This window comes from Pleurodeles waltl, chromosome 9 (genome assembly GCF_031143425.1).
Source record: "Pleurodeles waltl isolate 20211129_DDA chromosome 9, aPleWal1.hap1.20221129, whole genome shotgun sequence".
Lineage (NCBI taxonomy): Eukaryota > Metazoa > Chordata > Amphibia > Caudata > Salamandridae > Pleurodeles > Pleurodeles waltl.
Genome location: NC_090448.1, coordinates 240,264,207 through 240,291,753, shown reverse-complemented (window position 1 = coordinate 240,291,753; position 27,547 = coordinate 240,264,207). Strand labels below are relative to the sequence as shown.

Below are 27,547 nucleotides of genomic sequence, written 5' to 3'. Positions count from 1 at the left end.
AAAAAAAAAAAAAAAAAAGAGGGATGCATTCCTGGCCCAAGGAAAGAGCAGTCCTGCATGGGCATAAGCACAACAAGCCTTTCAACCTCAACTGGCTGTACATGGTCATATTGGCCAACGCTCCAAGCTTGTCACCGGGTACAACAGAGGCAACACTATAACTAAAAAAAAAACAGGGTGAAACACTGGATCTATAGCAACGTAATATGTCGTAACCTCCAGGAAGAAACCCTCCTTGTGCGTCGGGCTGGGGGGGATAGGATTCTACCCCGACAGTTCCATGGTGAATGTATAATTCTAAACTCTTCCAGGCAAATGATAGTAGAGGAAAGTCTGTTTCGAGCCAGGACTGGCACATCAAAGTAGGGAGCAATACAAGTTCTCCCACTGAGTTTCTTTTATAAATATCTGGCCACTACTACTCCCCTGCTCAGTGGAATTCCACCTCAACGCAGACCCTAATATACAGATCATCCCCTGTTTGGGCACAGATTTATGGTTCTCTCTGGCCTGGAGGATAATGACTGACAAAACAAGTGGGAGTGTGACTGTTAAGGAATCAGCCAGAAGGAGTTCCACACATGTTGGTAGTACACTCCCAAACTAAATGCTCACCCTCCTTCCTCTGACAAACTGGGGAAGTCTAGGACCTTCAACCTTACTGTCAAACCCTCTGCTGGCAGCTTGCTTGCTCAGTACTACGCAAGGTCCTATTCCAAGGGGCAGCCATGATTTAGTCTTCAGCCTAACTGTGCCTGCGATCAGAATGGAAGGCCAGGCATTACTTCCCTTTGGCCATGACCATGCTAAACAGAGGTTTTTCCACTGGAATATAGTGGGCTTGTCCTCCAAAATACATATTGAAGACTGGATTAACCTGGTTAAGCCCTGTGACATTGTTTTCTTTCAGAAGACATAGGCGCGGGGTATTTGTTTTGATGGGTACACTTGTGTTAATCTTCCTGCAACCCCCTCCATTGCAGGACGAGCAAAGAGAAGGCTAACTGCTTGGTTTAAAGTAGGCATTGGGTGCAAACTATCCCCAATATCGACAGAAAGGGAATCCACCCAGGCTTTAGGCCTAAGGCGGGGTCCTAATTTTGGTATGATAATGGTTAATATTTATAAAAATTACTTTTCTGGCCGAACTTTCATGGTTTATTTTCTGTAACAGAAAATCGAGCTATGAAGCCTGTACATTACGTGTGCTATTTAACCTAATATGGGCTGGCAACTTTAATGCAATGGTGGAGACTTTGCCTTCTATCTCACCTTGAACCTTTGCTCAAGGTTTGGATGAATCTAGTTGTAAGGACCAAGGAGCTATGGACCCGAGGGGGAGACTACTACAAGCCTTTTTGATATGCCATGATCTGAAGAGCGCTGTCTCCACTTCTGCAATCTCAATCACTCCAACATACATTTTTTTTGGGGGGGGGGGGGAGGAGATGTGGTTCAGTAATTGATTATGTCTTTGTCTCCCAGAGAATGCAGCCTCTTATTCTGGATGAGCTGGTTTTCCCCACAGTACATAGTGATTATAATCCTTTAGCTCTCTCTATTACCATTACTACAAAGGGCATGAAAACCCGCATGGGGAGTTGGCAGATACTGACCACAAAAGATGCTGGGTGCAGGTTCGTTTGGCAGTCCGCAGATATACATTTTGTAATGGGCAAGTTTATCAATGAATATAGGGATTAGGTGAACCTATGCTCATCTCGGGTGTCTGTGCCTACTGCTGCAATAACCAGCTTTTCAGATTTGTCCTTGAGAATTAAGCATATGTTGTTGAAGCCCACATAGAGTACATCAAGACACAGTAAATCATGGTTTGACATAGCCTGCAGGTCGGCCAATGTTAAGTTGCACTGGGTACTGAAGTAATCTCCCAGGGTTTAGGAGGCAATTAGAGAAGCTTACAACCTAGCCCTTAAGAAAAGGATGTCCGATCTTAGGAATAAGAAGTGGGAAAAGCTTGTAGCTATCTGCCAGTCTAAGGATACCCAGACATTCTGGAAGGCAGTCCGTGTGGGTTTCGTCCCAGGAATCTCCCCAGACAAAGTGAGTACTCATATTGGCACTTTAATTCACCAATCTAGCACCCCAAGTTCTGAGTGAGGATTGCTAGATGTCCCGTTACCCCGGAGTATTAACTTTTCTGTGAATCCCTTCTAAAAAGGCTCCAGGACCGGACGGGGTTCGCATAGACATATTCAAGGTAAACGAAGGGTTTTGGTCACCTCCACTCACTAATGTTATTAACTCTGCCTGCAAGGCTGGTGTACCGCACTCTTGGTGTAAGTCCATAATTGTCCCAGTCTTTAAAAAGGGAAATATGCATGACCCTAAGTGCTACTGTCCAGTTTCGCTTCTTAACTCTGTTACTAGAATAATTGGGCGAATTATAATGGACCGTTTGCTCCTGTGGACATCTGAGAGAAATATCCCCAGCACAATATGGATTTAGGATAGACCTTGGCACCTTTTGAACAGTGCCTAAAGCTCCATCTTGTTTCCAAATACAAGTTTGCCAAAGGCAGTTCTCTACAGATGGGGTTTATGGACGTAACAAGCACCTTTGACTGTTATTCGATCTCAAATGAGGGCCATTTGAACTTTTATGAGCCTGGAGTCGGACCTGGTCAATAGTGTACGACACTTTCATTGGGATCTAATGGTGTCTGTAAGGTTTGGGGACAATGGGGAGAGTTCTTTCACATTTCTGTTTAGGGTGTGCCTCGGGGCTGTTTCTTGCACCAATATTATTTTTGCTATACACAAATTATCTAGAGTCTGTTTTTGTGAATGTGGGGGTAGATTAACCCCTGGTCAACAAAAAATCCATACTGGCACTCTCATGCAGATGGTGCCGTGCTACTTGTTAGGACTGCTAATGGTTTACAGATGTTAATCTCCAGCTTTGTGGCCGTTATGATAAAACTCCACCTAGAAACTAATTTCCCAAACATTCATTATGGGGTGGCCCCAAAAATACAAAAAACATGCTCTACGTGGATTGGGGGAAGATCAGTTGAGAAAGTTATTCAGTCCCTTAAATGGAGGTGATATTTGATGCATGTACCTGGCCTCCTTTTGTTGGGAGCAGGATACAATTTTGTTTCGCATGCAGTTGGCTCCGTTTTCTCACTAGCTGCCTCAATAGGGAGAAAAACAATCATATCTATTCTTGACTTCTTGAGATTTGTAGAAGGAGCCCCCTACCCTGACCTATGGTTCTGGGACTACAGGGATACTAGCAGGTTAGAAGCAGAGGAAAATAGATTATGTAGGTGGGTCCTGGGGTTCACCCTTTCAACCCCTCGCTTTGTAGGGCTAGGTCTGGAATATATGGAAGGCTTACTAAACCTTTCCCCGCTGTTGCTGTGGTGCTCAATCTGGGTAAATAAAGAGGCTGGTGTAAATCACGCTATTATCTTAGTTGCCTCCCTGCTCACACGGCCCCAATATTCCCTGGTTTAAATACTTCAGGAAAACAACTGTTGCCCTAGGATGTCCGTACATCTATAAAAGCCAGAGAGTATCACAAAGAGGGACAAAGGGTGGGTCAAGGATTGCTTTTTAGCACATAGACTGGGCCAGAGGGAGGGCTGGGAAGTAATGAACCTGCTGTTAGAGAATATTGCCTCCTCCAAACTACTAAGGAGGCGGCTTCTTACCCATCTGTTGTACAGACCACATGGGGACGGATGCTATGGACCGGTTTAAGAGTAGGTTCTATGAGATGGCTCCTGTGCTTCCCACAAAGCCAGTTCCCCCCCCCCCCCTCAGATATACGTATTGTCCCATATGATGAGTCGTCCCCTCAGACATTCCTGCACGTTGTCTTTTTTTTTTTGTAAGTACTATCTTTTTCCTATTAAATGGTTTTTACTCCCTTTCCTTTGTCACTACAAGTGTAGAGTGGCCTTGAATTTCCTACAACAGCTAGAAGGTCCTCATACATAAAAAGGCAGTTGGTTCCTTTTTAAAAATGCACCTTACTCGCGCCTGCAGTCAGCTTTTAACTTCGGATTTTTAAATTTGCCAATGGTGCTTGCATATTGCTTTAAAGTGCATTTTATATGGTAAAATCAGTTGTCCTTTTAAAGTGCTGCTAATGGCTCTCCTTTATTCTTAAGCAATACGTGCTGATCATATCCGATTTTTTTTTAAATCATGTTTTACTATCAGTGTTATCACTATTTATGAGTCTATTAGTTTTTCATGCCTAATGTATTGTGCTCCCTAATAGTGTATCAGTTCAAGCAATCCCCAGATGTATCATAGAGGCAGAAATGTCATGCCAAATGCTCATTATGAGTAGTGTGGTCAGCAGTTAGACATAGCAGAGGGTAGTGCTAAGCATGTAAGGCACACACTCATGCAGTAAGTGACACACACTCTCAATATAGAAATCTGACACCAATTTCTAAAAATAACTCATTCTTTTATATAAACTTTGATCACCTGAGTCACATGAGTATTTTCAAGTTATGAATTTTTGTAGAGTTTTTAAAAGTAGATGGTGCATTTTTTCAGGATGCTGCAATGCAGCTCTATGGGGGGGGAAACAAAGATGGCAAACCAGGTAGAATACAATGACTTAAGGGGCCAATCTCCTGGACTTAAGGTGAGTATGAAACAAGGGTCAAGGCCACACCAACAGGTCACCTCCGGGAGCTCTGGTGCGTCCAGTTGCAGAGGTCTGTTACAACGTTGAGTGTCCCATTAAAGTCTATGGGGATCGGTTTGGTTACAAAGTTGCTGGCGGGATGGACTGGAAGGACAGTCCAGGGGAACCTACGGGGGTGGGAGCCTCGATCCTTGAGGCCCTTTGGCATGTGGGGACACCATCCGTCCACTCCTCAGGCTGTAGGGTGCGGGTGCAGGGGTGTCTTCTGGCATCGGGTTGGGTACTGGAGTTCCTCCCGGCTTTTAGGGGGTCCTGCAGAAACAGTCTGACCAAGCCAACAAGTGGGCTCGGGTCTTATGAGGTGGGAAGGTATGGGGACACCCTTTGTCCCTTCTCCTGGGTCCAAGGCGGACCAGTGCATATGTGTCCTAGGGCGCTGGGTCTTTGTCTCTTGGTCACTCGCGTTTGCAGGGTGAGTTTTCAGAAACAAGCTGCAGATGCCGTTGTGAAGTCTACAGTGGGAGAGCACAGGGTGGACTTTTTTTTTTTTCTGCAGGGCCCGGGACTTTTGGGGACTAAGCTGACACCATTGACCCCCTTCCACATGGGCTAGGCAATGGTGATGTCCGGTGTCGGATTTCTGGTGGTCCCAGTTCCCCCAGGTCTTTCTTGGGTGCCTGTGGATGCAGGGGAGCAGCTCCTCTACTTCAAGGAGTTCCTCCTGGTGATTGACGAAGCACTGGCAGCTCTCAAAGTTTCTTGGAGGCTGCAGGGGCAAGACAGGTCAGTTGCTCCTCGAGGATCGGGTGCAGCAGGCAGGCTTACAGGGTTGGCGCCAAGTCAGCTGTGCTCCTCGGTTCTCAGGTTCAATAGGCTTCTTGCCCACTCCTTCTTTTGTGTCGAGCAAAGATCTGAGAATCTAGTATCAGGGAGTCCCCTAGATACTCAATTTGGGGGCGTTAAGGGGAGTGAAGGGTAGTAACCAATGGGTTAATTACCCTTGGGATCCCTACACTCCTTAGATGACTACTACCTGTGGGGAGTGGGCATCACGCTATCCAGAGTTCCTAAATTCCACCACACGCTAGATGGCAGAATTTCCTAAATCATGTCCACTTCAGGCTGGTCACCTTAAGGAGTGTTCCAAGTCTGAAAGTGTGACACACCTGCTGCATAGCTAAAGTTCTGCCCCAGGGCCCATCTGCCACCTGGACAGGCAGAGTGGGTTGGCATCTTCCTATGAGGAATGCTAGATCTGTATACCAAAGGTGGTAGGCTTTTTTGAAGCTCCTGCCTTGGAATGCAGGTCACCCTGTGAGGAGGGGAGGGTAACACCCCAGCCCGGGTAAGTTTATGTGTCTGACCTCTTGAGAGCAGAGGCTCTCCCCCTGGGAGGTGAGATTCTTGTCTGTTGGTGGCAGGCTGGCCAGAACTGGTCAGTAAGCTCACCAGCAGTTGGTAGGTTTTTCAGGGGGTACCTCTAAGGTGCCCTCTGGGTTCATGTATTAGTAAATCCATCATTGAAATCAGTTAGGGTTTATTAATACCAAACATCTCTGGATGCCATCATTTAACTGTTGCTTCCCTGTACACTTACTATATCTAAGAATCAGCAAAGATAAAGTAGGGGCATCTTTACTTATGCATACATGCCCTCACTTGTAATATAATGCACTCTGCCCTAGGGCTGAAGGCGTGCTGTAGGGGTGACTTACAGATATTACAAGCAGTGTTTTAGGGGACATGCCATATTGTTTTTTTCTATTTTGGTAGAGCCTTGTCATGTACCTTGTAATGGCAGGCTGCCTAAGTTTGGTGCTGAGTCCCTCAGAGTGGCACAAGTTGTCCCGCAGCTTTGAGGGGCCCTCTTCAGGACCCATGCCCTTGGTACCAGGGGTACCACTTTCTAGGGTCTTCTAGAGGGAGTGAAGTGCCTGGTCACTTGGGAATCAAGTGACCAGGTGTCTTGTTTTAGGGAAGGAATACTGGCACTTGAGGCCTGGTTAGCAGGACCTAAGTACATTTCAGTCAAAGTTGCATCTAAAAACCAGGCAAAAAGTGAAGCGGTACTGCAACCAGAACTAAGCTCCCTACAGCCTGCTTTCATGAGATCGAATAAAGAATATTTTGATTTGATACTTTATCCTGTTTATGAAACTTACCACGCTTCCTATTCTGTAGGAATGAGCGCAACTATTTTGGCAGGTGTCCTTAGTGATGAGGAAAGAATTGCTAACTGAATTTGAAGGGGCTTTAACTTCTAGACCAGGGTAGTCCAACATAGGCCTTGTTTTTCCCATAGCAATTGACTATTTAAATGGTGTCCCTCGAGTACACTAAATATATATTAAGGGATTATTCTTAAAATCTGTCCCTGTAGTTGGTCCCAATCTGTAGACCACTCGCTCAAGACTAGAATCATTGGCTCGCACTTGAAGCTCAGTGCCCTCTGTGGCTGTTTGGTTGACCATATTCAAAGGGGTTGATGGTTTCAGAGGCCCGCCTGCTTTCTGGTGCACAGTGCACTGGTCCTCGTGCTTCATACAGTCACTGCAGCCTCACTCAAACGTCTGTGCACTTGACTTATTTGTGCTTTTTTCCCTCCCGGCTGGAAGAACAGTTTGGAGGTGTAGTATGTGTGCACTTCTGCTTGGTTTGCCGTTCATGTGAATTTTTATTTGAGTATGACAATTTAATGAAATGGGAAGAATCAGATCACTTCAGCTGATATTAACAGCACCTCCATGCACATCAAAATAAAACAAGCATTTGCAAAGCCAGTAGGTCTCACCAGTGAAAACTATTGGCTTTGGCAATGATTTGCATCTATTCTGTCCACCAAGCAAAAAAGGTGCTATGACATGGCCAGTGCTAATGTTTTTTTTCAATAACAAAAACATAGCCCTGGCTGCTTCACATAGCTTTCTGTTTTTATTATTACTTTCTGCCATGTTCTCTCTTCCCTTCCACTGAGTCCTTCTCTAACACCCTTCCTCACTCAGTCTTGCCTTGCAAACCACCACCTCAACCCACTCACCAAATAACATTGGGGGTGAGGGGAAACAGAAGACCCCAGTGGTGGGAGAGGACAGATGAGAGGAAATGGGAGAGCATATGGAAAACGAAGGGTGGTGATAGGGGCTAGGGTAACCCACAAAGGGAGGGTGGAAGAATCTAGGGGCCACAAACAGCTAGTAGAGAGAGGATGGGCAGGAGAGGCTGGGACAGGAACATGGATAATGGAAGGTGGGTGGGAGGATCTGGGTAAGGCATACAGACATCAGATGGTAGGAAGTTGGAATCAGGGAGGGACACAATGGGAGAGACGTACATGAGGGAAACAGCTGGAAAACAGGCACTCCCATAGAGTGCTTAAACAAAACAAAAAAAGTAGCTCCTGAAAAAGTGAGCACTGGAAGGACAGAGTAATGTGTCCATTCTCCTGAGGAGGGACAAACACCAGACGAGGAAGGAAAGGCTACAGAAGCTGATGAATTAGAAGCAGGCAAATGAGATCAATAATAAATCAATCAATGGTAAGCAATGGGTGGCCTTTACTAAAGCCACTGTATGGTAACAACATGTCTCACAACTGAAAGGAGACCTAAAATCGTGCATTGGCAAGGCCAATAGGCCTAGTTATGATTGCCATCTTTTTGGCTTTTTCAGTGCTTGTTTTAGCTTGCCATGGTATTTACAAAATTGTATTTTTGCAGAAACTGCTGGACCCTCATCATCTAACAAAAAATGGATACAGCCAAAAATAGGTTTTGTTCTCAAAAAAGCATGCATTGCCATAGTAATCCCCGACTAAGCAAGGAACTACATTGTGTGTGGATGTGCTGCTTGTGAAAGGGAAAAGGCTGTTGTCCAAAGTGAATTTAGCCAAAAGCTAAAGTGGGATGACCCATTGCCCAACACTGTACGCTTTAGTGGGTGGAGGAAAAATGTGAATGGCACAACAGACCAATGGATGGAGAGGGCTGGCTGAAAATGGGTATTTTACAAATAATCTTACTGAAAAAAAGTCTTAACTAAAATCAAACTATTAAAAAAAAAATATAAGTAGATTTAATCTTCTACCCAGCCGCGGCTGGTCCTTTAGGGCGGAGGGGCCACATTCCCCCACCTTTTGCCCCTCATGAAGAGTGCCTGTTACGCTGAGCAAAGGTCAGCTTGACACACTCTTCATGTTCAGCTCAGGCAGCCAGGAGCGAGACGAGTGATTTGCGCAGAGTCCTGGCTGTCTGAGCTGAACTTTGCTGGACTGAAGAGGGCACAGCTCCTATGGGCGGGACCTCCTCAGCTCAGCAAAGGTTCCTCGAGGCCCTTGCCCCTCGGTGACTAGGGGACGCGTCACCCATTGACTTCGACCTGGGCGCTTCAGGTTTAAGCCCTGAAGTGCCCAGGGCGAGCGTCAATCAGTGACACCTTGTCACAGAGTGGGGTGGGGTTAGCAGTCTCACTGACCCCATCCCACTCTGTGACGAAGTTGGGAGTGTGTGTGTGGTGAGTGAGTGTGTGTGTGTGTGTGTGTGTGTGTGTTGTGTGTTTTTTTTTATTTTTTTTTATGAATGTTTGGTGCGTGTCTGTTTGAATGTTGATGAGTGTTGTGAATGGAGGTGCGTGTGTGAATGAATGAGTGAGTGTGCTGCCCGCCCCCCCCCCCCCCCACCCTCCTTAAACTACCGGCCGCCACTGCTTCTACCCCACGGATTATCTCTTGAAGAGTTGTACAGTTCCCAGTTTGCGACAGGCCGGGGGCAGGTTGGGGAATGCACGCTTTTCCTGGCCAAAAGCATTGTGTTGCAGTAAACTGTAAACTATTCTGCTGCCGAATCGACATTCGTTATCCCAGCAGCTAGGATTAATTGGAAATATAATGATAACCAGTGGAATTAATTTTCAGGTAAAAAAAAGTTTTTACTTTTAAATGGCACTTCAGATGCAAATAACGTGTTTATTTCTACAATCAGGTCTCTCAGGACCAAGTCATGATGTCGCACAGTCCATTGCGGATGTTCAAAAGGTACCACGACAAATGTGTGCTGGTGTCCGGACAAGGCCCTCTTCTCGATATTGCCAAATAGTATCCTTTCATACTTGACAGTGCTACGAGCTGTGCTTTTTCCCATTAATGTTCTACAGCTTGTTTGTATTGCATCGATTTGGCTACGGTTTTCAGAATCCTATAACCACTTAACTTCAAACTTGATTTTATATCCACTGTTTAGAGAAAAGACATGAATATTTTGAGTTTGGCAGTTTTTTTTATACCCAATTAGGTATCAGAAGTTTTATTATTAGATTGTGTGCCGCATTTCTTTAGCTGTAACTTTTCTTGGACTTTGGCAGGGTTGATTTTATTTTTGGAATCTTGGTGTAAACGAATATAGGGAGACCTGCAGTAGCTGACTTCAAACACCATTGCCTTATCTCCTGCTATGGATATCTTTTGGATTTAGTCTTTACATACTAGTGGCCCATGTATGGACTGAGCGGGAAGTTGCTGTAGCCTTGTGGCTCCAGATAAGTATGCAGAGTTGCCATTCGTAGATGGCGCCTACTCAGTGCTATGGTGCTGCTTCTAGTGTTGATATACTGCACTCTCCCTAGGGTTTCCCATCAGCATGTTAAAGGTAATGTGTTCAGTCTGACACGAGTTAACAATGACACCATTTGTGGTTTATAGCGAGTTTCTAAGAGGTACCTAAACCTACATCCTGGATTTCTTGAACTCCAAAGACCGGCTCAAGTTTCGAGCTTTCTAAAGTTGTTGGTAGCCCATTTTTCAGACTTCATCAAAGGCCAGGGATTTGTGAAGAAATCTGGCCTGCCCATACTATTCAACACTTTCCGAATAGTATGACACACAGACGGATGGGAGAAATAGCTTAGGAGATAAACCATTCAAAATCAATCTGCACAAAGACCCCTGACCATTTCCACAGACACCCATAAAAGTGTGTGCAACTTTAATTCTACCAACAGTGTAGTTAATTGCTGTCTCGTTACTTTTCTAAGTTAGCAGCTACTGGTATGTTCCACCAAAAACTACAAAGAGCTGCTTTTTGCAAGGATACCTACAGTAAGGTTACGTAAGTGACAGTGGCTACTGGCTTGGCTTTACAAACCTTCAAACAGGGTAGCAGGGTCCTTCCACTTTAACAACCTTACAATTTGAAAATAGCATCATTAAACTGAGGCTTGAGCATACGACTCCTCCCCTGTGAAATGACTAGGTCAACTTGGAGTTGAATTAAATGTCTAGACAAGAAAGCAAATTAGCTCTTTTGGACGCTATCCTTTCAAAAAAACATAATTATATGCTTTTAGTTTTAGGGCCACTAGACATAATTGATGTATTGTCTGCTGTTATGTGTTGTGAGCCCGTTTACTCGACAAAGGCATTTAGTCATGTTATTCATAGCATATAGCAAGATTCCTCATGGGGTCGGACAGAGGAGCAGTTTGCTGCTTTTTGATCCTGACAATAATCTGCCATTGCGTGCCTTCTACTAGCAAAATGGTGGCTCATAATCGGATCAGGAGAAATTGATTCTCATAAATTGGTAAAGAGGATGTCTCCTGGTTTCACTTAAATCAACATCCTCTGTCTCTGATCTTTATCTCAAAAGCAGTTATAGTTAAGAGACTTTACTGATTTACTCTTATCCATCTGCTGTATCTGGGAAGTGGCACACTGTATTCTCTGGCCCGAGACCTGCATGCGCAGCATGAGGAGCATGTCCTCTGTCCATGACAAGTCCCTACCGTAGTGCCAGGTAAAGCTGGAGACCTCACAAGCACAATACATGCTAGTGAGGAGCGAAGGTCTGAAATTGACAATAGCAAAAGTACAGGCAACTTTACCTGCAGGATTATAGAGCACTTTAAACGTTTCACACTACTTCAAAAAAGCCAAACACTTTGTAACCTGAAATTGTGCCCCAGTTGCCTTTTAAACTGAGCATTAGTGTTGGCTGTCTACGTCCAGACAGGGACCTGTAATTGTACGGCAGAATGCGATCTGAAACTAATATTTGAAACCGGTTCACATCCATAGACGATAGAATGTCACTATTGCTGGATGAGTTGTGCCGATGATTAAAGGAGATCACAAGAAAAGGGCGGGCTGTGGGGAGAGACACTACCTGCCTCAGCAGCCTCGGGGAGCGAGGGGATTAGGAGCGAGGATTGAACACCTGTGTCTTCTTTTTAACCATTTTATCCATGAGTCAGTATCTGAATCCCAGATAGTCTCCCCTGGATTGAGAGGTGTTAAGTGACTAAGGTGCTGTCCGGAACCGTTTACAGATCTGTCACTGAAACCAGATTATATGATTATCCCTCTTTGTTGCGTGATCTCGATAAACTTCAACTGCGGGACTCCCTCTGCATCCGCAGCCTTTGTTCGCAAGCCGTAACACGCACACCAACATAAATACAAGATGATATTCTCCAAACAATTTAAACATTTTTGGTTTGTTATTGGAAAAGTTTAGCTAGAGAATGGTATAGTTTTACTCCAGCATGGCAGACGTCTTGTGGTTTTTTTTGTGACCCATCCTCACACAAGCAGCCAGCCACCTTGAGGCAATTGAACAGTATGTATCCCTAGATTTTATTTTTATTTTTCAATTTGGAGAATCACAACATTTTGATTCCAACTTGATTTGTATGAACTCTTACACTGTTGTGTATTCTTAACCGGTGTCATCAGTTTAGGGTTTTCCAAACCAGTCACTATTGATCTACTGCGTGAAACATTCCCCATGCTGGACATGGTCGACCACAACAGAAGACCTAAAATTCTGGTGAGTATTTTTTTTAAAGATGATGGATCGCCGTTTAAAAAAGTGTTGTTGCTTTTTTTCTTCTTTTTTTTTTTTTTTTTTTTTTTGCAACCGTGCATGGCAAATCGTGTTCTCACTCCTCTTCTTGCTTAAGAACACAGGTAACAGTCGTGTGAAATCTAGTCTGTCGGATTCAATGACACTTGTTTTGTTCAGAAAAGATTAACATTTTAGATCCTTAGGCGACTTTGGGGTTCTCAGTTTCATGTATTGTCCTTTCATGGTCGCAGGGTTTCTGTATACATTTTATTGCTTGTTAAAACATTGCCATCCTCTTCTTATGCTAGTGCACAGGACTGATGATAGTAGGTTATATTAAATAAAAGGGCTCCTGAAGGTTGTGTCACATTAACATCTCCACCCCATATTAAACTAGAAGTCATTTAATAGCAGGAAACTCATCAGGAGTGACCACATTGCAGAGGATGTGTTTTGCATTCTTTTTTTACTTTTTCATTGTTAACCACCACATTGTTCCTACAGTTTTTTAATGTTTGTTTTATGTGTTTTTAATAAATGTAAAGTGTACATTAGTCTTTTTTTTTTTTTTTTTTTTTTTTTTTTGTGTCTGTGTGCGTGGGTACAGCAGTTTGAGCAGACTGCAATCAGATCATGTGATCACTAGTTGTATAGTCGTTTTTAGGTCTGGCTTGACAGCATTGGTGCCTGCTTCAGCTATTGTTACCCACTGTTTAACATATATGAAGAATGGGCTGTGGCTCTGCCTGAGGAGTATTTCCCTGTCATCTCATGTTATCGGCAACATTCAAACCTCTATGGAATGCTTGCATTCCTATATAAGAGGAACAATATTACATCTCAAAAGTTATGTGACTTAGCACAATTTGCAAAGTCTTTATTTCATAGATGCATTGTATACAGAAAGTAATTGCTTTTTGGTCACAGCCTACCAGACAGTGCAGCGGTCTGGTTTGCTAAAGGCATCTTAGGGACATTCAGAAAGTTGATCTAGGAATGCATTCTGCCTGTTGCTTGTCATTGGCTTTGTGGTTTGTAAAGCACATTGTTTTGCTTTCCATTTGCTGGCTTTATTTGTTTTAGGCTGTCCAGCTTGAATGCATACCTTCTCCTGCCAAAACCTTAATTATAGTAGCCTTCCGAGTCCTCCCTTTCTGTAAACAGGCCTGTAAATCTTGTTCTTATCTTGTCGCATTTGATGTGCATTCAAAGACAGGTCAAATGTCAGGCACTGTCTTCTGATGGTGCTTGTTTACCTTTCTTTCTCTGACTTCAAAGCGAGAGGATTTATGTGACAATCTTGCTGGATACTGGGGGTAGGAAAGAGTTTATTTTCTAGCAAATGTCAACATTTAAATGAACTGTGCAAGTATTTCAGAATATATCAGAATTAGAAACACAAATGCAGCACATTTTTTATTATTTCTGAAGTGTGTTGGAAACGAACACTTCAATATGATCAAATAAATCATTACACTAGGTGATGCAGTTTCCACACATTTTCGTCTGTGCATTGTATAGTTTTATTAGTAAAACTGAATGTCTGCACAAATGTAATGGTCATTTCAATTGAACGTGTGGCGTCTGTAGTGACACTGTACACCACTCCACTCCACTCTACTACGCACCACTCCACACCACTGCACCCTGCTCTGCACCACTCCACTTTACACCACTCCACTGAACTCTGCACCACTCGGCTGTATGCCACTGCACTCTATGCTGCTTCATGGTATACCTCTCTACTCTACACTGTACTCTATGCCACTGCACTCTGTGGCACTGCACTGCACTCTACCCCACTCCAGTCTAAGCCACACCAATCTACTCTGTTCACTTCCACCGTACTCTATGCCTCTCTGCAACACTGCACTCTGTGCCAATGCACTCTACACCAGTGGTTCCCAACCTGTGGTCCAAGGCCCCCTGCTGTTCTGCGAAGCCTCTTCAGAGGGTCCGCGACAGCTTATAAAATGAAATAATATTAACCAAATAATAAAATGTATAAAAATAAAGTGGCTAAAGGCACAGTTGAAATTTTCCAAATGTACTGTAAATGGCACAGTATTGAAGATTGAAAAATTGAAGACTAAAAGTTAAAATAAGTATCCTCCGATTGATTCATAGGAGCATTGCACATGCATTAAACAGAATATAGTACGGATGATGTGCGGCTTCGTTTGAAGCTAGAAAATCTCCAATCTTCCTATTAAAAGTATTTTTTTATTTATATTTGTTTTCAAATTAAATAAAATGTTATCATTTGTGTATGTGTTTCTGTGTTTTTTTTGTTTGTTTGTTTTTTGTGTATTGTTGTTTTGCGTTTCAAATCAATAACCATGTTCAGGCCGGAGTCTCTGCCTTCCAGTAATGACTCAGCGGGTCGTCCCCAGATTTCAATAATGATTCATTGGGGACCCCTGGGTTCCAGTAAAAACGTGGGAGTCCACAGAAGGCAAAAGGTTGGGAACCACTGTTCTACACCAATGTACTTTACACTGTAACACTCAACTCTATGCCCCTGTACTCTGTGCCAGCCACTGTATGCCACTCTAATCTATTCTGCACTACTACACTCAATGCCACTGCACTCTACACCACATTCTCTGCCATTACATTCTATGCCACTCTACTCAACTGAACTCTACCCTGCACCATTGCACTCTACGCCACTTCACTCTACTTGGAAACAATGTACTCTGCCACTCTATTCTGTGCCACTGCATTCTACGTCACTTTTCTCTTAACCACTGCACTATATGCCAATGCACTCTACTCTGCATCACTGTACTCTATTCCACTGCTCTCTAAGCCACTCTACACCACTGCACTCTGACACTCTACTCTGCAATCTCCACCACTGAACTCTATGCCAGACTACTCTGCACTACTCCACTTTATGCTACTCCAGGCCATTACACTGGCACTAACCTCTCCTCTGCACCACTCTCCACCAATGCACTAGCCACTCTACTCTGCTCTGCACTCTACACCACTGCACTCTGCCACTCAACTCTGTATCACTCAACTTTGCACTCTACTGTGCCCTCTGCTCCACTGCAGTCTACTATGCACCACTCTAATCTATGCCACTGCATTCTACAACACTGCATTGTATGCTGCTGAATTCAAAGCCACTGCAGTCTGTGCCACTATATTCCCCAACACTCTACGCCAGTACACTCTACACCAGTCCACTCCACTCTGTCACTCCAGTGTATGCCACCCACGTACGCAACTCTTGAGCCCTACATGAGTGCGTTTGCCAGCTGTCTCCCTCGTGCTTCTCTTTCCCCCGCTCTGTGTTGCTGCCTGTGTGCTTCTCCCTTTGATGCGTGTGATTCTCTTCTTTGTGTTCCACACCCTCTCCCAACCTTGTTGCTCTCTCCTTGGTGTGCTTCTTTTGCCTTATACCCCCAAACAGCTACACCTAGCAACTCCTCCGTTGCTTCCTCCCACCACTGTGCCCATTCCTGTTTTTCTCAAATCCGTGTGTGTGTGTGTGTGTGTATGTATGTATGTATGTATGTATATATATATTACTTCACATATAACGCTGCACTCCCAGAGGTAAACATGGCAAGCTTCATTTATTGAAAAAGACTCCTTATGGCAGATTTTTCTAAATTATTGTCTTTAGATCCCACAACGCGTTTCAACTTTTGTCTTCATCAGGTGGTTCTGACCAATATGCACATGTTGTCCCAATTAACCTGCCTTTATATATGCAGAGGCATCATGGTACTTGAAGTATTCACCGATGAAATTCTCACACACAGATGTTGAATCCGGAGGTTTTGGAGTGATTTATTTTGAAATCGGCACAATTAGCAGTGTGGAGGGGGCCCAGTGGAAAGCTCAGAACTGTTCTAGTGAGAAAATGAACTTTGAAAAACACAGGCATTGTTGAAATATTCTGCGAATGTAATTTATGTTTTATGGCACTATGCGTGAGAATTTCATTGGTGCAATATAACACAAAGCAGTGTTAAAAGTAACATAATTGACAATGAGTCTCACGTAATTAATACTTCAAGTACCATGATGCCTCTGCATATATAAAGGCAGATTAATTGGGACAACATGTGCATATTGATCAGAACGACCTGATGAAGATGAAAGTTGAAATGCGTTGTGGGATCTAAAGACAATAATTTGGAAAAATCTGCCACAAGGAGTCTTTTTCAATAAATGAAGATTGCCATGTTTACCTCTGGGAGTGCTGCGTTATATGTGAAGTAATATTAGGGTGTTTGGTCGGAATCCCACGCTGCCACCAGCAGATTGAGTGCTCTGCTTTTAAGCCCAACACACATATATATATATATATATATATATATATATATATATATATGTATGTGTGTTCGATGGCATGTGTAGCTGCAGATACACATGCTGTGCACATCCCGCAATCTGGTGTTGGGCTCGGAGTGTTACAAGTTGTTTTTCTTCGAAGAAGTCTTTTTTTCGAGTCACAAGACCGAGGGACTCCTCCCATTTCGACTCCATTGCGCATGGGCGTCGACTCCATCTTAGATTGTTTTTTTTCCGCCATCGGGTTCGGACGTGTTCCTTTTCGCTCCGTGTTTCGGGTCGGAAAGTTAGTTAGAATCTTGGAAAAATCGTCGGTCTTGTTTGCGTTCGGTATCGGGTTAGTTACAACAGATCGACACCGAATTAAGAAGAGCTCCGGTGGCCCTTTGGGGTTTTCTTCCCTCCCCGTCGGGGCCTGGTCGGCCCGGCCACGTGTCTCTTCAAGGCTGATGGAACAGACCACATTCCGCTTCTGTCCAAAATGCCATAACAAGTATCCATATACAGATCAACATCTGGTCTGTAACTTGTGTTTGTCACCAGAACACAAGGAGGATACTTGAGAGGCCTGTCGAGCGTTTCGGTCCAGGAAAACACTCAGGGACCGAAGAGCAAGAAGACTGCAAATGGCGTCGGCGCCGACAGGACAAGAGCGTTTCGAGGAGGAGGAAGAAACATTCTCCACCCAGGAGTCGGACTCTGAGGAGATCGATCCCGATGAAACGCCGAAAACCGTGAGTAAGACGTCGAAAACAAGAACTCATGAGAAAAGCGCTAAAGCCCAGGGGACGCCACCGCCAACAGGCCATGGCTTAACCCGAAAAGTAGGTGACCGTTCATCAGCACCGAAAAAGGGCGAGCTGGTGTCGAAGTCACCCGACTCCGGTCGAGATACCGGCACACAGCAATCTCGGGCCCGAGATAGTGGCTCAGAGAAGATTCGGCACCGAAACGGGTCGGCACCGAGAGAGCACAACGCCGAAAGTAAAAAAGGTTTCGTCTGAGCCGAAAAGGTTTCGGTACCGAAATATCCGGCCTCGGAACCGAAAGCAAGTTCCTACACTGAGGAACAAGGACTGTCCACACAAATTAAGACATATAGATTTGGACAGGAATTACAGGCAATAGAGCCAGATCACACACAAAGACGGCTCTTTATTAAAAAAGAGACAGGGAAGATCAGCACTCTTCCTCCAGTCTAAATAAAACGCAAGCTTGCCGACAAAGACAAACAGCCACACGCAAAGGTGGCTAAACAAGTAACACCGCCACCATCCCCACATTACTCTCCGCAACCATCACCGGTAGCCACTCCACCAATGATGCAATCCCCAACTCATACAGGAATGAGTCAAGATGACCCTGACGCATGGGACCTTTATGACGCACCAGTGTCAGATAATAGTCCAGAATGCTATCCAGCTAAACCATCGCCACCAGAGGATAGTACAGGCTACGCACAGGTGGTGTCAAGAGCAACAGCATTTCATAATGTCAGCCTTCATTCAGAGCCCATTGAAGACGACTTTCTTTTTAATACACTGTCGTCCACACACAGCCAATATCAGAGTCTTCCTATGCTACCCGGAATGCTAAAACACTCCAAACAAGTGTTTGAGGAGCCTGTTAAAGGGAGAGCCATTACTCCAAGAGTAGATAAAAAAATATAAACCACCACCAACAGACCCAGTGTACATTACACAACAGCTAACACCAGACTCTGTTGTAGTGGGAGCAGCGTGCAAAAGAGCCAACTCTCATACTTCAGGAGATGCACCACCTCCAGATAAAGAAAGTCGAAAATTCGATGCTGCAGGCAAAAGAGTGGCGGCACAGGCAGCAAACCAGTGGCGTATTGCAAATTCGCAAGCTTTGCTAGCCAGATATGATGGGGCCCATTGGGATGAGATGCAACACCTTATTGAACATTTACCCAAGGAGTTCAAAAAAAAGAGTGCAGCAAGTAGTAGAAGAAGGACAGGGTATCTCCAATAATCCGATACAGTCAGCAATGGATGCTGCAGACACAGCTGCTAGAACTGTCAACACAGCTGTAACAATAAGGAGACATGCATGGCTGCGTACGTCAGGATTTAAACCAGAGATACAGCAAGCTGTGCTGAATATGCCATTCAACGGACAGCAGTTGTTTGGGCCGGAAGTGGACACTGCGATCGAAAAACTTAAAAAAGACACTGACACGGCCAAAGCCATGGGTGCACTCTACTCCCCACAGAGCAGAGGCACATTTCGAAAGACACAATTTCGAGGGGGGTTTCGAAGGCAAACCACAGAAGCCACAACCTCACAAACAAAGCCCACTTACCAGAGCCAGTATCAGCGGGGAGGTTTTCGGGGACAATATAGAGGGGGACAATTTCCAAGGAATAGAGGAAAGTTCCAAAGTCCCAAAACTCCTCCAAACAAGCAGTGACTTCAAGGTCACAAATCCCCAACACATAACACCTGTGGGGGGGAGACTAACCAAGTTTTACAAACATTGGGAGGAAATAACAACAGACACATGGGTCTTAGCAATTATCCAGCATGGTTATTGCATAGAATTTCTCAAGTTCCCTCCAAACATCCCACCGAAAACACACAATTTGTCAAAACAACATATAGATCTTCTAGGACTAGAAGTTCAGACATTGCTAAAAAAAGAAGCAATAGAGTTAGTACCAAAACAACAAGTAAACACAGGAGTTTACTCCCTGTACTTTCTGATACCCAAAAAAGACAAGAGTCTGAGACCTATACTAGATCTCAGAACATTAAATACCTACATCAAATCAGATCACTTTCACATGGTTACATTACAAGACGTAATCCCACTGCTCAAACAACAAGACTACATGACAACACTAGACCTAAAGGATGCATATTTCCATATACCAATACATCCTTCACACAGAAAGTACCTAAGGTTTGTATTCCAAGGGATACATTACCAATTCAAAGTGTTGCCATTCGGAATAACAACTGCACCAAGAGTTTTTACAAAATGCCTAGCAGTAGTAGCTGCACATATCAGAAGGCAGCAAATACATGTGTTCTCGTACCTAGACGATTGGTTAATCAAAACCAACACGCTAAGACGGTGTTCACAACACACAAAATATGTCATAGAAATCCTCCACAAACTAGGTTTCTCCATCAATTACACAAAGTCACACCTTCTGCCGTGTCAAACACAGCAATACTTAGGAGCAACAATCAACACTGCAAAAGGGGTTGCCACTCCAAGTCCACAAAGAGTTCACACATTTCACAATGTGATACAGACCATGTATCCAAATCAAAAGATACAAGTCAAACTGGTGATGAAACTACTAGGCATGATGTCTTCATGCATAGCCATTGTCCCAAACGCAATGTTGCACATGCGGCCCTTACAACAGTGCCTAGCATCACAATGGTCACAAGCACAGGGTCAGCTTCTAGATCTGGTGTTGATAGACCGCCAAACATACATCTCGCTTCAATGGTGGAACAGTATAAATTTAAACCAAGGGCGGCCTTTCCAAGACCCAGTGCCACAATACGTAATAACAGATGCTTCCATGATACGGTGGGGAGCACACCTCAATCAACACAGCATCCAAGGACAATGGGACATACAGCAAAAACAGTTTCACGTAAATCACTTAGAACTGTTAGCGGTATTTCTAGCGCTCAAAGCATTTCAACCCATAATAAGACACAAACACATTCTTGTCAAAACAGACAACATGACAACAATGTATTACCTAAACAAACAGGGAGGCACACACTCGACACAGTTGTGTCTCCTAACACAGAAAATATGGCATTGGGCGATTCACAACCACATTCGCCTAATAGCACAATTTATTCCAGGAATTCAGAACCAGTTAGCAGACAATCTCTCTCTGGATCACCAACAGATCCACGAATGAGAGATTCACCCCCAAATACTAAACACTTACTTCCAAATGTGGGGAACACCACAAATAGATCTATTTGCAACAAAAGACAACTCAAAATGCCAAACCTTCGCATCCAGGTACCCACACACAAGATCAGTCTCAGGGCAATGTGTTATGGATGAGCTGGTCAGGGATATTTGCTTACGCTTTTCCCCCTCTCCCACTCCTTCCATATCTAGTAAACAAATTGAGTCAAAACAAACTCAAACTCATACTAATAGCACCGACATGGGCAAGACAACCTTGGTACACAACACTACTAGACCTCTCAGTAGTACCACATGTCAAACTACCAAACAGACCAGATTTGTTAACACAACACAAACAACAGATCAGACATCCAAATCCAGCATCGCTGAATCTAGCAATTTGGCTCCTGAAATCCTAGAATTCGGACACTTAGACCTCACACAAGAATGTATGGAGGTCATAAGACAAGCTAGGAAACCTACCACTAGACACTGCTATGCAAATAAGTGGAAAAGATTTGTTTATTACTGCCATAATAATCAAATTCAACCCTTACACGCATCTGCCAAAGATATAGTAGGATACTTACTACAATTGCAAAAGTCAAAGCTAGCTTTCTCTTCAATAAAGATACATCTAACCGCAATTTCAGCCTACCTGCAAATGACGCACTCAACTTCATTATTTAGGATACCAGTCATAAAAGCATTTATGGAAGGCCTAAAAAGAATTATACCACCACGAACACCACCAGTTCCTTCATGGAACCTCAACATTGTCTTAACACGACTCATGGGTCCACCTTTTGAGCCAATGCACTCTTGTGAAATGCAATATTTAACATGGAAAGTTGCATTTTTAATTGCCATCACATCTCTAAGAAGAGTGAGTGAAATTCAAGCATTTACCATACAAGAACCATTTATTCAAATACACAAGCATAAAGTAGTTCTACAGACAAATCCAAAAGTGATCTCACCGTTCCACTTGAATCAAACGGTAGAATTACCAGTGTTCTTCCCACAGCCAGATTCTGTGGCTGAAAGAGCACTGCATACATTAGACATCAAAAGAGCACTAATGTACTACATTGACAGAACAAAACTAATTCGAAAAACAAAACAACTATTTATTGCTTTCCAAAAACCTCATACAGGGAATCCAATTTCTAAACAAGGCATTGCTAGATGGATAGTTAAGTGTATTCAAACCTGCTATCTTAAAACAAAGAGAGAGCTGTCTATTACACCAAAGGCACACTCAACCAGAAAAAAAGGTGCTACCATGGCCTTTCTAGGAAATATTCCAATGAACGAAATATGTAAGGCAGCAACATAGTCTACGCCTCATACATTTACCAAACACTACTATGTAGATGTGTTAACGGCATAACAAACCACAGTAGGTCAAGCTGTACTACGAACATTATTTCAAACAACTTCAACTCCTGCAGGCTGAACCACCGCTTTTGGGGAGATAACTGCTTAATAGTCTATGCACAGCATGTGTATCTGCAGCTACACATGCCATCGAACGGAAAATGTCACTTACCCAGTGTACATCTGTTCGTGGCATTAGTCGCTGCAGATTCACATGCGCCCACCCGCCTCCCCGGGAGCCTGTAGCCGTTTAGAAGTTGATCTTGAACATTTGTAAATTTGTAAATATATTACTTTAAACTTCATTATGTACATACGTATTCACTCCATTGCATGGGCACTATTACTAGCATACACAACTCCTACCTCACCCTCTGCGGGGAAAACAATCTAAGATGGAGTCGACGCCCATGCGCAATGGATTCGAAATGGGAGGAGTCCCTCGGTCTCGTGACTCGAAAAAAGACTTCTTCGAAGAAAAACAACTTGTAACACTCCGAGCCCAACACCAGATGGCGGGATGTGCACAGCATGTGAATCTGCAGCGACTAATGCCACGAACAGATGTACACTGGGTAAGTGACATTTTCCATATACATATATATATATATATATATATAATATAGAGAGAGAGCGATCCAGGCTGCAAATTGGGCCACCCCTTCCACTTCACAAACAAAAGTGCTCTTTCATCTTCATAGTTTAAAATGTTTTTATTTACCGATCAAACTCAGCTGGATAAGTCATGACACATTTGCACACTTACATTTATTTATTTTTCTTCTTTTGTTTTAAGCTGCCCCCACCCCCCCCGTACCAGGCCGCAAAGAGAATAACGGTTGATGTAGAAATGTAATAGTCCAAGGGCAACGGCAGTGTGTCATGGGCGCTAGTGCAAGAATGCAGGCAAAGAAGGGATTTGGTTCTTGGCTGCCATTTGAATTATCCAATACAGTAATAATAAGGGTTCCGTGGCACTGTCTAGTCTCCTGAGCCCCAGTGTCGCTCCACGCGCTGAACACATGAAGGTGCACCCTTACTCATAGTCCCTGCCCGTAGTCCTTGTTTCCCCCCTGTGTGTTTGTGTATGGTCGTAAGTAAAGAACAGGAAGGGGGGAAGAGGCTATGGGACTAGGCTCTCACAGACATATCACCAAATCATAAATATAGGTTAATATTAGAAACCCGGTGCTTGTGGAGGAGGGTCCTCCCAACTCCTCCAAAGTCTCTAGGAGAGAAACCCACAAAATACACATAGACCAAGGCACACGTGCAAATGATAGCGACTTTAGTGTCCGTATAGTATGGTGTCTTCTTCTTGTAATGCAGATTTGCAGAATACAAATGTAGTCAAAAGTCAGCAGCTTAAATCCATTCTTCAGTTTATTGATTGGTATTGTTCTCCTTGTAAGTGGTCAAGAACCAACATCCAAGAACCAACAGCCAACACGTGTTTCGTCATGCGAGAGGATAATCTCACTGACTTCCTCAGGGCTTATAAGTTTGATTTCAAAATGTATATGGTTCAAACAAAACAAAATTATTCCGATCGAGTTCTGTGTAGAAATATTTTCATAATCATCCAATAATAACCAGAATCCGTTATTATCTTAAACGTTAATTTCGAAAACGTAAACATTCCCATTGGCTAAGAAAGTCTTCAGAATGAAGCTTCCCTCAGATCCCTTTATGATCATTGTTATCTTTGAGAAAAAGGAAGTTTTGTTTCTGGAGCTTAACTAACGCTCCCTTTGCCGGCGTGTACGCAAAGACTTCGGATCATTTTGAGCAGGTATTGGTCTGGAGAGAAAAAGAAAATACCTGGTAAAGGCCCCCCTCAGTGACCCCCTCCCCCACCTTGACATACCTATAATTATGAGGACCGGCCACTAACCGTAATGAAGTGTGCATTTACTATTATAACTCCAAGTGCGCTTTGATAGTAGGGAAGGTTATAAAGCAGACTGAGGCAAATATAACTGCACTTTTAAATTTCTTTTTATGCACATGCTTGAAACTACCTAAACACACTATGGGGACGATCCTCCTAATGCACCGGTCCTCACAAGGACAGTGTTTGATATTATTTATTATTTCTCTTTCTCTCACCCCCCCCCACACACACATTGCCTGTGGAAATGTCCCTTTTGAGTACACCTGACGAATAGGGTTGGACTGGGAACCCAAAGCAGCACTGGCAATTTTGTTGGACCAGCCCTGAGTCGAGGGGGCGGTAGGCATTGCAAGTGCAAGGCACTGCTGCCTTTGTTGCTGGGGGCTGACATTGCAGCACCTCTGAAAAACTGGCCCCCAGCCTCCCGGGAAAACTCCAGATGCCCACTACTGTCAGTCAGGCCCTGCTGACAAATAAGAAGAGGAATAGAAATTCTGTGTACTATGTCCGTGATTTATAGATTCACACAGGCACAGCAATTTCATATTCAACAACACACATGGGATGTTTCCATAACTGAGTGTAGATTTGATGTACCACCAGTGTCATTTAAGATTAGATTGGCGACTGGGATGTCTGTCTTTTTAGTCCTTCTTCCTAGAGTCTTCTAAAAGTGCTAGGATGGAGAGCATCGAGCCTGACCTGAAGTGTACCGTCTCTTGCTAAGTTTTCAATGACAAGCAACAGTGGAAAGTACGTTTATGTAAATGGTCACCACATGTATACTTTGATTCTAAAAGTACCAACGTCTTGGGAATGCACTTTATCTGTGAACATACGGTCTTCTTCAATAGCCCATAAACAAATGATAGATACTCATCTACTCTTTCAGAGGCTTTCATCAGTATTTCCTATGGGGTATGGAAGACCTAATTTAATCTGGCTTTTGTTTATGGAAGAGAAGTTTATTGTGAGCATTTGTTCGTATCCTGCTTGAGGTCTTACTCATTCATTGAACCCTTTAAACTCACGATTATTTTTGAATGAGCATATGAAGGCTGTTTTAATAAAAACAGTGACCACCGTGGGAAATAAGCCTTGTTTAGCAGTTAGATGTTATAAGCAGCTTTCTCTTCTATACACCAGAAACAGTTTAAGGGATTTTTTAATTGGAATGGATTATCACTTTAGCTAGGATTAGATGTCGACCAGATGTCTTCTTGTTCCACTAATTGGTCATTGAACAAATGTTTACTAAACCCATTAATGTATAAATTGCAAAAAGACCCATTTGTCACCTTTAACAGCGCGTAACTGGTTGCTCTTTTTCTGCTGCATCAAATCATCTGCCTTTTTGCTGTCTACAGCTCGGGCACAATTTATAGAAAATAAATGATATCTGTTAATTAATGATTACATTTTGTGGTGTGCGAGAAGCAGCAGGTTGTAGAGATGTCGCGTATGTGAGCCTGAGATGTCGGATGAGGTGTTGAGTTGAAGTTAGGTAATCAGAGGGTATACCAGGAATAAAAGTATTGTTGACAGGAATGTTTATACCCTGAAATAGTTTGTAGGTAATCCAACCAATTGCTCTGAATAGGAAACCGCAGATCACTCGTAACTCCCAAGGAGGAAGCTGGAGTGAACGAGAGAGCACAAGTAAAATCTACAATGGCACTCTCCAAAATTGGCTCCCTCTTCCAGTAGGAAGTATTTTGATGGAAATTTGAGTGACTGCTGCTTCAATAGCGTCCATGTAGGATCTGCAAAAACAATGCATAGATCAATAACTGATGAGATGCGACTACTGACAAATGTAATTCACTATTGTCTGTACTTTTATACAATAGCTCTCAGTTGTGCGCCTTCTTGTTTCAGTGATGTATGCCAAAATGTCAGTGTCTACTGCGCATGCAATATCTGAGTGAGCGTTTGCAATCCCCTAATTCTGAACAGATGTAGCAGCCAGATAGATCTTATACTTCAGTGTCAAGAAACAGTTTCTGCATTAGTGCTGTGCAAGAAGGTTGGAGGGGTGGGATAAATACAGATAACAAAACGTAAAAAGAAAGAGCAGGAACTAGACGGCGAGAAATGGAACATTTATGAATGGAAGGAGTCTGAAAGAAACAGGGAAATAATTAAAGCGGGATGGAAAAGATGGCAAAGGAAAATAAAAGAAAGCAAATATGTGACAAGCAAAAACAAAGATGGGAGGAGGAAAAGGACAGAAAAAGAGAAAACATGGCTAACAACATTGACCACTCCAATTAATCTCCCATAGGCGAGACATAGAGGCTTTGCCAATGCTTTGTATTTGTGGTTCCCAAATGAAACCAATCTCAAATCAGGTGATCGTTTCTTTTTTTTGTTAATTTTTTTAGGAAAGTTTTTGTAGATTTGTTGAGTGGGCCAAAAATGTTAGCAAGGCAAACAAGTATTGAAAAAGCGGATATGTCCGCTCTAAATAGGTAAACAATTACCTTTGCCAATGATTGTTGGCACCGGCATACAAGTACATTCATCAAGATGCACACAAAGAGCCTGCCATATCAAGACTTCCATGTGTCACTGTACATGTGCATTCGCAGGTTACACACATGTACTGTGACGGGCATGCATCAAACTAATGACATCTTTGTTTAATCTAATACCTTAGCATGATGGCAAATGGTGACATTAGAACAGTAAATCCAAATGTTAGAGTATAAAAATGCATGAGGAGAGCAAAAAAGGTTGTGAATGGTCTGGCAACATTGGGCAGGAAGCATCTAAAAGCTAAGGAGCATGCATGATAGCGTGAGCACAGAGCATGAAATGCTCAAGGGTGGGACACAAACAAGAATAGGGAGGAAAATCATTGAATCAAGAGCAAACACTGAGAATGACATCAAAGCCATCCACTCATGGAGATGGGTCGGGCCCATACAAAATCCTACTTTAATTATATGCTATGTATTGGAAGTGCTATGTCGCCAACCGATCAATTTTTTTGGGAAGATGTATGCATATTTATAGAGCAGCGCTAAATTCAATAAGAAAACAAAAATAGCTTTTCAATGGAAAGTTGACCCTACCCATGGCTACACAAGTGTTGTTGCTGCCTGTTGAATGTGTATAATTTAAATAGAAAATGCACTTTCAATGTAAAGTGGAATTCTAACCATAGCTACGATGTGGTGACAGCTACTGTGTATTATGTCAAGCAAATGAGCCTTGCTTCAGCTTCTTCATTTCAGAAACATTTGAAAAAGTGGAGTCCTACAAAATATGGCAAAATGCAGCACCAGAAACTCTCATATGCAGACAAAGAGCCATATTTAGAGTTTTGCAGACGAGTCACTCCAGTCCAAATTTAATGAGTATCCTGCTGCCTCATTAAAATGCATTCTATCTCATGGTAATTGTAATAAGGTGGTCTGTCACGTTTGTGGTGGAGTACTTGTCCACTAAACTCTAAATTTAACCCTATGTCTAGAAGACCGCTGAGTGAATTGTTCTGTTTTCTGGAGAAATGTTTACATAGGAATGGTAGTGTACAAGATTGAAAACAGGCAGGGAAAAAGGACAGT

General features: G+C 43.3%; 1 protein-coding gene across 1 annotated transcript in view; it reads left to right on the top strand.

The window, feature by feature from the left end:
* The window catches only part of LOC138259127 (haloacid dehalogenase-like hydrolase domain-containing 5), a 96,477-nt gene that overhangs the window by 29,319 nt on the left and 39,611 nt on the right, over positions 1-27,547 (top strand). The window contains exons 3-4 of the mRNA XM_069206636.1: positions 9,613-9,725; positions 12,360-12,453. Of these exons, the coding sequence (XP_069062737.1) occupies positions 9,613-9,725; positions 12,360-12,453 (207 nt within the window). The remainder of the gene's footprint in view (positions 1-9,612; positions 9,726-12,359; positions 12,454-27,547) is intronic.